Source organism: Salmo salar, chromosome 10 (genome assembly GCF_965601325.2).
Source record: "Salmo salar chromosome 10, fSalSal1, whole genome shotgun sequence".
Taxonomy (NCBI): Eukaryota; Metazoa; Chordata; class Actinopteri; order Salmoniformes; family Salmonidae; genus Salmo; species Salmo salar.
Window position 1 is genome coordinate 75,860,857 of NC_138300.1, and position 15,727 is coordinate 75,876,583.

The 15,727-nt window shown below is 40.9% G+C and overlaps 1 protein-coding gene across 2 annotated transcripts; it reads left to right on the forward strand.

The window, feature by feature from the left end:
* Positions 1–1,299: 1,299 nt before the first annotated feature.
* LOC106561084 (G/T mismatch-specific thymine DNA glycosylase) lies at positions 1,300–12,639 on the forward strand. Of its 2 annotated transcripts, XM_045688081.2 has the most exons (11): positions 1,300–1,318; positions 2,272–2,350; positions 5,106–5,275; positions 5,503–5,789; positions 5,968–6,037; positions 6,309–6,444; positions 6,601–6,683; positions 6,781–6,875; positions 7,192–7,363; positions 7,646–7,790; positions 10,127–12,639. In XM_045688081.2, the coding sequence occupies exons 3-10, from the start codon at positions 5,212–5,214 to the stop codon at positions 7,765–7,767; spliced, it is 1,029 nt and encodes a 342-aa protein (XP_045544037.2). In that variant the 5' UTR covers positions 1,300–1,318; positions 2,272–2,350; positions 5,106–5,211; the 3' UTR covers positions 7,768–7,790; positions 10,127–12,639. The 2 variants fall into 2 exon arrangements, 1 of the variants encoding a protein (XP_045544037.2); XR_001318715.3 differs by lacking the exon at positions 1,300–1,318 and having other exon boundaries at positions 2,095–2,350; positions 7,646–7,817.
* Positions 12,640–15,727: the final 3,088 nt, after the last annotated feature.

A 15,727-nucleotide genomic window follows, 5' to 3' on the forward strand; every position in this document is an offset into this window, starting at 1 on the left:
GTAGCACCTCATTGGAGCATTGCTGTGTGCCACAATGTGAGGAAATTGCGAATTTCAACTTTGTGTTGAGCTTCCACACATTCCCCATATTAGAAGACGAACGGAAGAGATGGATTGTAAATCTTCGACATGACAAGTTCACCAGGGTCTGCAGCTGTCCTTCCTTAGCTGAGGACTTGATTGAGCCTTCAACCAGCACCGGGCACAGAAGATTAAATATTAAAAAGTTGTATATGAAATGATCCTGTTTGCAATGCAAGGTAGCTTGCTAGCTACATTAGCTAGCTAAAGTAGCTAGCTACCCACCTTAAAAGTTGTCAATGTAGCTCGACACACATTTTTAAAACAGTAATGTTTCTTGCTCATAGGGGTAACAGAAAATGACTTAATTTGATTGACATCGTTCACAGTCATTTGCAGGACATCTTGCAGGCAGCAGTTGTAAAGTGCCAAACAGGTAGCTAGCTTGATGTTGTTGACATAGCAAGGGCAGTTGAACGGCTGGCTGAGTAGAATGCTTAAACACAGTGTCATAATGCGTCGAAAGAGCCTATTCATTTAATATTATAAACTGGATAGTTAGTGCTCTGAATGCTGACTGGCTGAAAGTCGTTTTATATCAGACCGTACTATTTACTGTTCTAATTACGTCAGTAACCAGTTTATAATAGCAATAAGGCACCTCCGGGTTTGTGGTATGTGGCCAATTTACCACGGCTAAGGGCTGTACCCAGGCACTAAGAACAGCCATATACCATACCCCCAATGGCCTTATTGCTTAAATATAGGCTAAGACTGTTAGGTTGAATACTATGACTCTGGATGTGCTAGTTTTGTGAATAAATAACATGCAACTTTCATTTGAATGGTCAGCAACTAGAGAGATAGTAACCAGAATTGTACATTTCCCAAGTTTATTGAAATCCCCAAGATGTAGTCCTGCCTTTGTGCAGGCGAGGGGTGCTCCCTCACTTTTTTCAATTTGAGAACACACGCCGCTGGTAAAAAGTATTTCTGGAAAATGAATCATGATAAATTCTCAAATTGTATTTAATTACCACAAATTGCATGAAAATTATTGAATGACAAAGTAAATAAATATGCAGCCTATATGTAGGTAAATTGTGGTTTCTTCCCCCATCTTCTCCCTCCGCAGAGCGCGAATGATGAATAACTGTAGTGTGTGCAGAGGCCCATCGGTTGGAGGATTCACCACTTTGAGAGGGCCTAATCAGACACAAGAACCGCTACAGACAGAACTCCAGGGGATTGCTAAAACTGCTGTCCTTAAACAGTTTCTTATGGATTTGGGGCTCATGTAAGACGCACTTGAACTCACCCTACTGTTCGAGTGCTTAGTTTATGGAAACGTACCACTATTGCATATGCAGATGAACTGATCCATCACATGAACCTTATCACACCAAAGAGATCTAGGATCCAAATTCACCACGTGTATGCCGTGATGTTCATATAACTCTTGTGCAGTGAAGCCCAGGCCAGAAGCATATGTGACCATGGTGCCGTCCTTTCAGCACCACGATTTGAAGGGCGCTCAAATCGCTTAAAATAATCCTAATCTGTTGCCTACGCCTAATGCCTATTCATCACTTATTATTATTATTACAAATATAAGATTATAACTTCTCACAATGGTGCGTGTTTAGTAAAGTTAGATCAAAGCTCAATCAAATCAATGTCTTGCAAGATCACAATGATTAATGCGTATTAAACAGAACCGAATTTAATAGCATATATGCCTATATGTAACGCCAAAAACACCTCCGTCATTTTATTTTCTCTATCTGAATAGTAGCTTTTCTTTTCGCGTGCCACTAAGCAGGACAAAAATAGGCCCACCAGAAAGGCTTATAGTTTGTTACCACCGTCTGCTTTAATTCGCTCACGAAACAGCAATACAAGAAAACCTAAATGCATGTTCTCATGTAGCTAATTCATATCGAATGACTGAAACGGCAACCTTGCATGTGGTTGGAAGCCAATAGAAAACCACCTCGCGAGTTTAAAAGTCCGTAGAGCAAACCAACGCTGATATGGGGGGGGGGGGGAGTGTGGCTTGGGCTATGTATATATTTTTTGCAGTTCATATTATATTAGCATAAATCCCTGATGTCAATATAAATGTTTGTTATACATGCACTAAACGTATTATTTCAAGAGAAGAACGTTTTACTTTTTCCCCCCTATTAATCATGTTGGTATATTCCCATGTCAAAGTTGACGTGCGTCTCTTTCTTTGTTGCTTGCTAGCAAGTCCAAAGGGAAATTGATAGAGTACATTCGTTTTCAAGAAAGAACAAAACCCCACATTCGACCATATCTGTAAGAGGTATGTATGCATTTGATCAATTACATACGATTCGTATTCATTGGACAGTGAACCAGCTCATTGCTAGTTAGCAAGTCATTCATCCATGCTATTTAGCGGAATAGCTAACTAAGCTAGTTTGCATAGCTATATCGGCCGGCTAACGTTAGGTATCCATAATGGCTTAGATTTTGATTGAAAGTACGCTATAGACGAAGTAGGGTTAGAATGTGTGATTTGTTTACTTTGTTGACAAACAAGTTACTAAAGCGACACTAGTCTAGCACAACATTTATCCTTTTGACTTTTCTCCCTGACACTTGCTAGCTGACGTAGTAATCTTACAATGCCAGACAATGACCAGGAAATGTGCTATATCCAAATCAGAATAATAATATCAATATGAATATTGATCAGACTAACAAAGTCAGTCCACCATAAAGATAAGAAAAGCTGTATGGATGACTGCTTGTCCCCTCAGAATATCTTCAACAGTGTTGAGTTCTTACCCCGTCAAAAAGAAGCCCCAGGAGGACGCCGATTGAACGAAATCCCCCCCACTGAATAGCTAAATCTTGTGAATCTGAAATAACAGCGTGTTTTGATTGCAACTTATTCATTGTGAAACATACATCTATGAAATCCTATAACCTAATGTATTGAATTGAGTTATTCACAGAATTACTTTTCTTTACTTGCATGCCAAATTTATTGTGCAATCAGACAGTCTTATGATCTTAGATCCAATCACACACAGACATGTGTGTATGTATATAATATGTGTGTATATGTTATATATATATATATATATTATATATATACCCACACATACAGTTGAAGTCAGTAGTTTACATACACTTAGGTTGGCGTCATTTAAACTAGTTTTTCAACAACTCCACAAATTTCTTGTTAACAAACTATAGTTTTGGCAGTCGGTTAGGACATCTACTTTGTGCATGACACAAGTCATTTTTCCAACAATTGTTTACCGACAGATTATTTCACTTATAATTCACTGTATCACAATTCCAGTGGGTCAGAAGTTTACCTACACTAAATTCACTGTGCCTTTAAACAGCTTGGAAAATTCCAGAAAATTATGTCATGGCTTTAGAAGCTTCTGATAGGCTAATTGACATAATTAGAGTCAATTGGAGGTGTACCTGTGGATGTATTTCAAGGCCTACCTTCAAACTCAGTGCCTCTTTGCTTGACATCATGGGAAAATCAAAATAAATCAGACAAGACCTCTAATAACCAAAATAATTTGGTTCATTCTTGGGAACGATTTCCAAACGCCTGAAGGTACCACGTTCATCTGTACAAAAAATATTACGCAAGTATAAACACCATGGGACAACGTAGCCGTCATACCACTCAGGAAGGAGACGCGTTCTGTCTCCTAGAGATGAACGTACTTTGGTGCGAAAATGGAAAGTCAATCCCAGAACAACAGCAAAGGACCTTATGAAGATGCTAGAGGAAACCGGTACAAAAGTATCTATATCCACAGTAAAACGAGTCCTATATCGACATAACCTGAAAGGCCGCTCAGCAAAAAAGAAGCCACTGCTCCAAAACCGCCATGAAGCCAGACTACGGTTTGCAACTGCACATGAGGACAAAGATTGTACTTTTTGGAGAAATGTCCTTTGGTCTGATGAAACAAAAATAGAACTGTTTGGCCATAATGACCATTGTTCTGTTTGGAGGAAAAAGGGGGATGCTTGCAAGCCGAAGAACAACATCCCAACTGTGAAGCACGGAGGTGGCAGCATCATGTTGTGGGGGTACTTTGCTGCAGGAGGGACTGGTGCACTTAACAAAATAGATGGCACCATGAGGATGGAAAAGTATGTGGATATATTTTAGCAACATCTCGACATCAGTCAGGAAGTTAAAGCTTGGTCGCAAATGGGTCTTCCAAATGGACAATGACCCCAAGCATACTTCCAAAGTCGTGGCAAAATGGCTTAAGGACAACAAAGTTAAGGTATTGGAGTGGCCATCACAAAGCCCTGATCTCAATCCTATAGAAAATTTGTGGGCAGAACTGAAAAGGCGTGTGCGAGCAAGGAGGCCTACAACGCTAACACAGTTCCACCAGCTAAAATTCACCCAACTTATTGTGGGAAGCTTGCGGAAGGCTACCCGAAACGTTTGACCCAAAACGTGGGTCCCGAGGACCGACTTTGTGAAACCCTGTACTAGAATATACACTGAGTATACAAAACATTACAGACCAATCAGGTGAATCCAAGTGAAAGCTTTGATCCCTTATTGATGTCACTTGTTAAATCCACTTCAAACCGGTGTAGATGAAGGGAGGAGACAGGTTAAAGAAGGATTTTTAAGTCTTGACAGTTGAGACATTGATTGTGTGTGCCATTCAGAGGGTGAATTAAGTGCCTTTTGAACGGGGTATGGGAGTAGGTGCCTAGCGCACCGGTTTGTGTCAAGAACTGCAATGCTGCTAGGTTTTTCCATGCTGAACAGTTGCCCGCGTGTATCAAGAATGGTCCACCACCCAAAGGTCATCCAGCGAACTTGACACAACTGTGGGAAGCATTGGAGTCAACATGGGCCAGCATCCCTGTGGACCGCTTTTTGACACCTTGTAGAGTCCATGCCGACTTATTGAGGCTGTTCTGAGAGAAAAGTGGGGGGGTTACAACGCAATACTAGGAAGGTGTTCCTAATGTTTGGCATAGTCAGTGTATTTCAGTTATATAATTAACACTTGGGGTCTTTTTTGTTTTTGTCTTCCTTTTTTCAGGATTCAGTCTACTCAACAGCTTCAGGCTCTGCAGGGGGAGTAGCCGGGCATCAACCACCATCACAGTCCTCACCCTCACTACACAGAGGGACCAAGACAGAGGGTCATGGCTCATATGGTTGTCAGTCATGAGCTCATGGCTCAGCAAGAGCCCGCGAACATAGCGAAAGGTATCCTGGTTCTTTATTCCCGCAGAGCTGTATTCAATAACGGACATGAGCCTTAATGTATTTCTGATGGATTTAAAGTCGATTCATTTGTGGGGGAAGTGTTCTTTGATGCATTTCCCCACAGATTTAAAAACAAATGTTTCATCGACAAATCAGTGTTCCTGTGACAGTCGAGGCTAGTGTGAATGTTCACAGCAAGGTGATTGATAGATCTCTCCCTCTTGCAGCTCCAGCAAAAAAGCGAGGGAGAACGGCACAACCAAAGGAACCCAAGCCACCCAAAATGCCCAAGGCCAAACCGGGACCCAAGGCCAAACCGGGACCCAAGGCCAAACCTGGACCCAAGCCCAAGAAAGGCAAGGATGGTCAAGAGGCAGACGGCACGCAGGAGAAAATAGACAAGACCTTCAAGAAGGTCAAGAAGAAAAGGGACCGCTTCAAAGGCATGACTGAGGACGAGGTCATGAGTAGAACTCTGACCGACATCCTTGACTACAACCTGGACTATGTTATCGTGAGTTCACCGCTTTTGTCGTTTTGTGCCAGACATTTTTTGATGTTCGCCAGACAATGGAGCTACTTGATTTGTCCAATGAGAAATGCTTATTTTCGTTTTCAGCTGCAAAATGTTCTGTCTTGCGTGCTCGAATGAGGGGAAAACGGTAGTATAATATGCAACTTTTTTGTTCTAGATTGGAATCAACCCAGGTCTCGTGGCAGCCTATATTGGACGATGGTTCCCTGGCCATGGAAACCATTTCTGTAAGTTGCTTTGCGTATATATTCAGTCTCTTACTTTGAAAACATCATCAATCTTCCTTCTTAGTATTGTTTTTGTCAGCTCTTTCATTACTCTAACACCATTTATGAATCAAATACATTGCTAAACTTTACATTCAAGGCAATGTTTTGTTACTCATGCCAAACAGGATGATGCAGTTGTATGCGTAGTGCATGCAGAGCATACAGATTTTCACCCCAATTTCAGAAAAATAATGGTACAATGACTTTAATGAGTAGTTCTCCTCTTCAGGGAAGTGCCTGTTCTTGTCCGGATTCACTGATGAGCAGCTCAACCACATGAGCGACACCAGCCTGCCAGAGAAATATAAGATCGGCTTCACCAACATGGTGGCAAGGACAACGCCTGGAAGCAAGGACCTGTCAACGTAAGCTTAGGAAGAAAATAACAAAATACCTAAAGTCAGTCTGCAACGTGCTGAAAAATGAGTGAGAGACATTTGTCTCGAACGGTGGCCACATAGCAAGCTGAATTCACATAGATGGAATATAATGTTTGACTCAAATCTTATGTTTCTTCACAGCAAAGAGCTACGCGAGGGCGCCTTAATTCTTGTTGAGAAGCTGAAAAAGTACAAGCCCCTCATAGCTGTTTTCAATGGAAAATGTAAGTAGCTACACATCCCTGCTAAAGGGAAATTCACGTGGCCAGAAATTTCCATTGAAATTCGATATTAACCATTTGACATTCTGTTTATTTTCAGGTATCTATGAAATGTTCTGCAGAGAGATGTTTGGTAAAAAGCCCAAGAAGCTTGACTTTGGTCTGCAGCCACACAAGATACCGGACTGTGAAGTGGTAAGGGCTCTGCTACCTGGTTGTGTGTGTGTGTGTGTGTGTGTGTGTTGTGGTGCTCCAGAAACTGTATTTCATGATGAATGGATGATAAAGAAATGGAAGAGTTGAAAGAAAATGTACTTCCTGGATCAAGCTCTTTCTCTCACAATAACTGATCAAAATGTCACCGTTTGACTAAAGATTCAAATTGAAACAAAAATGTTGTATTTTGAAATAGTCAACATTTTAACTATGATCATTGGCATTGAGCATACAGTGGCAGTACCGTGCCATTTCCCCTTTGAAATGACATGTAACCCTGCCCTCGCCCATACAGGCATTGTATCTGATGCCCTCGTCGAGTGCCCGCTGCGCCCAGTTTCCCCGTGCCCAGGACAAAGTGCACTTCTACATCAAGCTGAGGGAATTGAGGGACCAGCTCAAGGGCGTGGCCCGATCTGACGAGATTCAGGAGCTGGAGTACAGCTTTGACCTGGGACTGGCCAAAGGTAAGAGAACGTGCTGCAGACAGTGCTATAATGACTATTCCAACAGGAACATCATTGACCTAATTAATATTAAATGTACATTTATTATGATAAGGTACAATATGACATTTCATTTTGAAGAATGAAATGAAAACCCATCACGGTCCTGTCCCATCTCATGGCCTCAAGGTATTCCCTAGTCACCTGAAGGAGCTGATTTGAACAACTGTTTTGTTTACCAGATAAATTACAATTATTATTTTTTTAATCACGAATTGAATTCTGTTTTTCTCCCCGTTACAGAGGATGCTAAGAGGATGGCGATCAAGGAAGAGGCGTACGACCCAGGCTACGAGGCCGCCTTCGGCGGAGCGTATGGCGAGGGCGGGCCAGGGCCTGAGGAGGGCCAGAGCAACGGTCACTAACTTCTCGTTGGCTGGAAACACAGGTCAGCACCATACAAATAGAATGAGAGGTAACTATATCAACTGTGGTCTTAAAAGGGATAGTTAACCCAAATTACGAAAGTACTTCCGCAACCTCACCTTGTAGTAAGTCTAGACGCCACGAGGTACCGTGATCCAAACACTGGATTTGTATGTTCCTCGAATTCCTCTCCTGACACTGCTACAGATCTAAAGGGGCTGGATAGGTGGGAATAATATGGCGGAAATGACATCCAGCCTATCAAAAGGCATATTTTGCGTATTCCTATCCAATCCCTTCAGAGCTACAGGAGTGGCTAGGGGTTGGTTTGGAATGCAGGGATAGTATACTATACACAGTCACATAGAGCCCCACAGCGGGTGTGTCATAAATCCTAGCGGTCAAACGGAAATGGTTCCAATCGTTATTCCACCGTCCATTTTTGAGGGGGGAAAATGCACCCCTTGGGGTCCCCAGGACAGAGTTTGGGAAACGCCGAGCTACAGCCAGAGGATGGGTACATAACAGACGCATTGTTGTTTTGCAGTTCTCATAGAGATTGTACACGGTTATCAAAACATCACGCCAGGGTAAGCATACACTTAACACAACCATTATTTGTGTTAATAAAATCCCCCATGGGAAAAATGAATGGTGGATAAATGATTGGAAGCATTTCCCAGTTTGACCGCTAGGTTTTATGGGTATTATGACCCATACTGTGGTACTCTATTTTTGATGGCATGGCCAAAAATGTAGGAGACTTAATGGTGTTTTGAAACCAATTACCTAGACTATAGAATATTTTTACCTAAGCTATGTCTATGGGTCCTAGCTAACTAACTGGGCTAACTAACTAGCTAACTAACTGGGCTAACCTGATATGAATGTGTGCATTAAGCATGAAAGTAAGCGATTAAGCTGGCCGGTGTTGTCTAAAGTAATTAGCACACACGTACTTACCAGGGTCCAGGGTGAGCTCTGTCTGGACTCTGTAGTCAGTCAGCCCAAGCAGGTCATAGTTGTTCAATTGTGACAAAAAATCTATAATATACACAAAAATAATCAAGAAGGCATGCCAAAACTAAAGTCCTACTCAGTACACCTCTCACCTGCTAATCACCCAAACCTATGAGTGATCACTATCTTATCATGCCTTGCTGGCACACTCAGTACCAGGCCTGGTTGCTGCTGTTCCCTATGCATGGGATGTGTACGGTCTAGCTATGGCCTAAACCCATAGATGGGCTCAATCCCAATAACCCCCACTTAGCCCCCCCCCTCGTTTTCGAGTGTCCCTCGGTGGTGGAGTGTCCTTCGAAACAGAGCAGCCAGTGTTAGGGAGAGAAATAACCCTATGGGATGGGAAATCACTTGAGAACAGCAGAAGTGGCCAAAGGAAAGCCTACCACGCAATTCATTGATGTCGAGCCTTGTGTTTTTCACAATGCCTGTACTGGTGGCAGTAATAGTTTTCCTTCTATTTCTCATGCAACAAATACGTACTTACCATATGAACAATATATGAGGACTGCAAAACATCAATATGTCCGTCATGTACCCATCCTCTGGCTGTAGTTCAGCGTTTCCCAAACTCTGTCCTGGGGGACCCCAAGGGGTGCACATTTTGGGGATTGTAAATAAGAGTTTCTTCTTAACCGACTTGCCTAGATAAATAAAGGTTAAATATATTTAAAAGAATTGTGCCCCAAAGCCTGTTTTAGCATGGGCAGCGCCATTGAGGACTTTCACAATGTTTCCTATGGGTTAAGGAAGGATCACATAATTCCATCCAGATCATCAGAAGAAATCAGCCAATGAGCAAACATTCCATAACTGCAGGTGGCAGTGAGTAAATCACCAACTTTGGCTTTACACATGTTCAGACAACACACTCCAGGTGGCAGTATGCACCTATTCAGTTTGTTTAGACTCAGAAGATGAAGATATGAACTACTTTAAAATAGAGAGAGCCCTAAATTGGTGCTGCCCATGCGGTCGCAGAAGCCATAATAGCACAGATACAAAGAAGCCCGATCTAGCGACCTCCATGCCTAAAACACTTGACTCCCTGTTCCAATTTTTTTAAATTTATCCTTTATTTAACTAGGCATGTCAGTTAAGAACAAATTCTTATTTTCAATGACGGCCTAGGAACGGTGGGTTAACTGCCTTGTTCAGGGGCAGAACAGCAGATTTTTACCTTGTCAGCTCGGGGGATTCGATCTAGCAACCTTCCGGTTACTAGTCCAACGCTCGAACCACTAGGCTACCTGCCGCCCCTAACAATGGGCTCGAGGTAGCGTGCCCAAATTTCCTCACCTCGGAGCTTTTAAAGGCTTTTTGTTCTAATTTCAGACGCTGCCGAGAAGGCGAACACTTACCAGCCTCCTACGGCCGCCACCACCACAGAAGGACAACTCCCAGACAGACCGTGGATGAAGCAGTCTTTCACTGATCAGATTAGACATTGGTGGCTCTAAAGAACCACAGGCATGGGTGGGCAATGTATAAGAAAGGGTAAATGGCTCCTAACGAGCCCTATCTAGACGTGCACAAACCTCAATCCTGCACGTTCTTTGCCCTCCCTTCAACAAGAAGCTGCACCTCCGTTTGAAGACAGAAATGATAGTTTTTAGTATTTTGTATTTTTTGTCATTTTGGAATATACACTTGACTAGTTGATAGATGGAATTGTCTACATTTATTATTTTTAAAGTATTTGTGGAATATTAGCTTTTTATCTGGTTTTGTGTGTGTTGCCCACAAGGCAGTCTTTTTTAAAATATGTGAAATCAGGGACTTGACACTTTGTTTTAATACCGTACTTTGCCACAGGCTGGCACAGTAGGTGTAAGCAAAGCATGCATACTGTATTGGTTACTGCTCTGACAGTACAAATGGCTCTAAATCAAACTTTTACACACGTGTCAGAGTCCCAAATAAACCTGTGAACACATACAGTAAGATGATACTGTAAGTAATGCATTGTGAAGTTTAAGATTAGCTAGTACTCTACTTTTATAAATTCTGTACCTTGAGGAGAACGAACTAGACACATGGTCAAAAAGTGATTCCATGGAGGGATGTTTTAGTAATGTCTTCACAAGCCTTTTATCATGGAGTTGCAATACTCAAGATGGGTGCTATATATTTTTTATTTTACTTTCTTATGTTTAGTATGTTTCTGAAAATGTTGTTTATAAAATTATGGGGATTTTCTATTTTACTTGACTTGTTTTTTACTTTGCAGCCTGGAAAGATACAGTATCAGGTAGCTGTGTTGGTAATATTGTTTTATAAGAGTTCTGAAGGTGTGTTTGTTGAAAACCTTACCTCTAGCCTTCATTCTGTTAGCATACCAAGAAATTGTCTTCTGTTGCATCCTGAGTGACTAAACCCTGGGACGTGTTCATAAAATAAAAAAAATAAAAACGTTTTTAAATTATTTGAAACGAATACAAAAACTGAGTATCGGACAAAATGTCCCTTCCGGTTTCAACCAGTTTTTTTTCCCATTTGGTGCCTAATGAACACGACCCTGTTCTTTCTTAAAATCGTTTCATGCTGTACATTACAATACACTCTTTGCACACGTTTTTACTTCTGAGCTACTACTCATGATCCCGCTGGGCAAATGTATGGATACACGCTGAGAAGTGTTGTTATAGTACCTTTTTTTATGCATACAGTGCATTTGGAAAGTATTCAGACCCCTTCACTTTTTCCACATTTTGTTACGTTATTGCCTTATTCTATAATTGAATAAATAAATGTTTTTCCTCATCAATCTACACACAACACCCCATAATGACGAAGCAAAAACTTAAGTAAATAAGGTAATTCTTTTTTTTTTAAAGTATTCAGACCCTTGATTGGAGTCCACCTGTGGCAAATTCAATTGATTGGACATGATTTGGAAAGGCACACATCTGTCTATATAAGGTCCCACAGTTGACAGTGCCTGTCAGAGCAAAAAACCAAGCCATGGGGTCGAAGGAATTGTCCGTAGAGCTCCGAGACAGGATTGTGTCGAGGCACAGATCTGGGGAAGGGTACCAAACAGTTCTGCAGCATTGAAGGTCCCCAAGAACACAGTGGCCTCCATCATTCTTAAATGGAAGAAGTTTGAAACCACCAAGACTCTTCCTAGAGCTGGCCGCCCGGCCAAACTGGGCAATCGGGGGAGAAGGGCCTTGGTCAGGGAGGTGACCATGAACCCAAGAGTTCCAACCATCTCTGCAGCACTCCACCAATCAGGCCTTTATGGTAGAATGGCCAGACAGAAGCCACTCCTCAGTAAAAGGCACATGACAGCCCACTTGGAGTTTGCCAAAAGGCACCTAAAGACTCTCTATATATAAATGAAATATATTTACATAAGTATTCAGACCCTTTACTCAGGACTTTGTTGAAGCACCCTTGGCAGCAATTAAAGCCTCGAGTCTTCTTGGGTATGACACTACAAGTTTGGCCGACCTGTATTTGGGGAGTATCTCACATTTTTATATATGTTCATATATATATATATATTTCTTAACCTGTTTTTGCTTTGTCATTATGGGGTATTGTGTGTAGATTGATGAGAGAAAAACGATTTAATCCATTTTAGAATAAGGCTTTAACGTAACAATGTGGAAAAAGTCAATGGGTCTGAATACTTTCTGAATGCACCTGTCAATGTAACAGTATGTCAGAAGTTATAATACTTAAGCATTAGTCGTTACAGCAGCATTCCATGTCACAAGTCCAAGCTGCCTACCGTGAGCTAGATCAGGGTTTAAATGGCTACAAGCTCACTGTTTGAGGTTTTGTATTGGTTTATTTTTTGTGACCAATGTGAATTTAAATAAAAATAATAATTTTGGCAATTGTAATTCAATTGGTCACTTCCTGTACATGTTATCCTTGTAAAGAGACTAAATAATAATAGACTTAGGCTGGGATTCAGTCAGAAACCAAGCTATAGTGGCTTGTCATTTTCTAGGACATTTCTAAAAATTAATCTGACATCTGCAGCGTTTACCTTGAATGCGATCTTATGTTAAAGTGGTAATATGTTTAGATTTTTTTCAAATGAATTAATAGTGAAGCTGATGTCTTAGACCAATAAATATTCAACCTATGTAATGGCAAGCCAAAATAAATTCAGGACTTGAAGGACGCCTATTAGTAAATTGGTTAAAAAAAATGTTTTGAAGCAGACATTGAATATCCCTTTGCGCATGGTGTTCTTAAATAGCACTTTGGATGGTGTATCAGTACACCCAGTCACTACAAAGATACAGGTGTCCTTCCTAACTCAGTTGCCGGAGAAGAAGGAAACCGCTCAGGGATTTCACCATGAGAGCAATAGTGACTTTAAAACAGTTACAGAGTGATAGGAGAAACCTGAGGACGGATCAACAACGTTGTAGTTACTCCACAACACAAACCTAAATGGCAGAGTGAAAAGGACGCCTGCACAGAATAAAAATATTCCAAAACATGCAACCTGTTTGCAATAAGGCATTAAAGTAATACTGCAAAGAAATGTGGCAAAGAAATTTAACTCGGAGCAAATTCAACAAATCACTCGCCACTTTTACATGCACCCCAATATCCCGTTATTATTTTGGGATAGTCAAGTATTCTGTTTTTGAGGTGCCGCATATAAACATATCAGTTTTACATTAACCAGAAAAAGCTTATATCCCAGTTATGAGAAACCTGGATAAGATGCCTGGGATATGCTGATCTTAGATGGGATACTGGGGCATGTAAACATCTTATGCTGTTTACTGTTGTTTTTCACGGTCTGTGCAGGCTCAGTTTCGTATCTCATCAGTGTTGTGATGTTTTCATCTGATTGTCAAACAAATCACTTCAAGAAGCAGGCTACCTGCGCAGTTCAATACACAATTTATTTAGCTGATATGCTGTATTGGACCGTATAGTTTACTGGCTTAGGCTACTTTTACCCCTAATTTTGAAAAATGTCTGATTATAATTTTCAACATTTGTTTGGCCATATTATAATTTCCGACTTATGGTAGGTCACTTTTTTTTGTCAACTATAGTTAGATGCCTGCATCTTCTCTTCTGTCATAACTTGTTGCCCCAGAAGACTAAATAAAGTAGTGCTCACCTGTATGTCTTACACTGATAGAATGAATGAATTAGTAATCTAGTTAACACTGGTAAAGTTGTCTGTTTAGTTTAGGGACCGGGGAGAAAATTCAATAATTTAAAAACAGTGGAAACCGTTCTTAAGGAAATGAAAAGCTGAGAAAGCTGAAACACATTTCTGACTTCAGTACGACTTGGGTGCATATTCTATGTGGTTGAAGTACTACCTGCTTGTATAACAGTGTCAAAGATAACAACTACATGCACATTAGCATTTTCTCAAGAGTTGCTGAAAGAAAGAAATCATATTTCTCCACTCCTGTTCCAGAGATAAAATTAACATTTGTTGTATAATTTTACTGCAAGAAATGCATAATTCTGCAGGAGTTAATATTATATTTGGCTACATGTGAGAGGTTATAGGCCTACAGTCAGTGTCCATATGTCAGTTACTATTCCATTTAACCCATATGAACTTAAATTAGGAATATTCTGTTTATTCATGGTAAACGGATATTCGTGAGTGGGATATCAAAGGTGCATGTAAACAGCTTATCCCGAATAAGACCTTAAGCGGGATATGATATACTATCCGGAATACTGTGCGCATGTAAACGTGGTCACTGAGTACCACTCTTCATTTTTTTCAAGCATGGTGGTGGCTGCATCATGTTATGGGTTTGCTTGTCATCGGCAAGGACTAGGGAGTTTTTTGGGGGATAAAAATAAACGGAATAGAGCTGAGCGCAGACAAAATCCTAGAGGAAAACCTGGTTCAGTCTGCTTTCCAACACTGGGAGACAAATTCACCTTTCAGCAGGACAATAACCTAAAACACAAGGCCAAATATACACTGGAGTTGCTTACCATGAATGTTCCTGAGTGGCAAAATCTATGGCAAGACTTGAAATGGCTGTCTAGGAATGATCAACAACCAACTTGACAGAGCTTGAAGAATTTTAAAAATAATAAATGGGTAAATATTGTACGATCCAGGTGTGGAAAGCTCTTAGAGACTTACCCAGAAAGACTCAACGCTATAATCACTGCCAAATGTGATTCTATGTATTGACTCAGGGGGTTGAATACTTATTAAGATATATTAGTGTTTTATTTTCCATTATTAAAAATAAAGTTAGAATTTAGAGTATCGTTGACAAAAAAATGAATCTATTTTAATCTCACTATGTAACAACAAAATGGGGGGAAAGTCAAGGGGTGTGAAGGCACTGAAGGTGTCACTGACTCTTGTTGTTACTAAGGAATTGTGCATGCATGATATAGGCATGTTTAGTAACATCACTTTTCATGGGGGGCTGGCTGGAAAAAAAACATTTGGTAGGGCCCTCCCTGCACACTTCAGAAGCTTCAACACAGACCATTGGTTTACACAAAAGTTTATATCCAAACAAGTCACGTCCACACACAAGTGCACCACACCCATATTCAGTGCCTGGTGTAAGTATTCAATATCCTAAAGTAATTAGGTTGTGTTGCACATTTCACAAATTGAAACAACCATCTCCACACGTTTTGTCTTATCTTTATTAATGCCATCACAGCATTAACTTAAAGAGCTTTTAAGAAATGTTTCACCAATGTGTCCAACTACTAGAAGTATCCCATATAGTGTGCTTTCAAGATGAAGTGTGGGGACTATAGCCTGGGACAGGGACAGGTTGAAGATGTCCGAGAAGACGCCCGCCAGCTAGTCAGCACACACACACACACACACACACACTGAGGACGAGGCCAGGGATGCTATCTGAGCCTGCTGCTTTGTGAGCATTCACAATTTTGAGAGTTTTCGTCACGTCAGCCTCGGAAGAGGGAAAGCACCTGGTCTTCTGA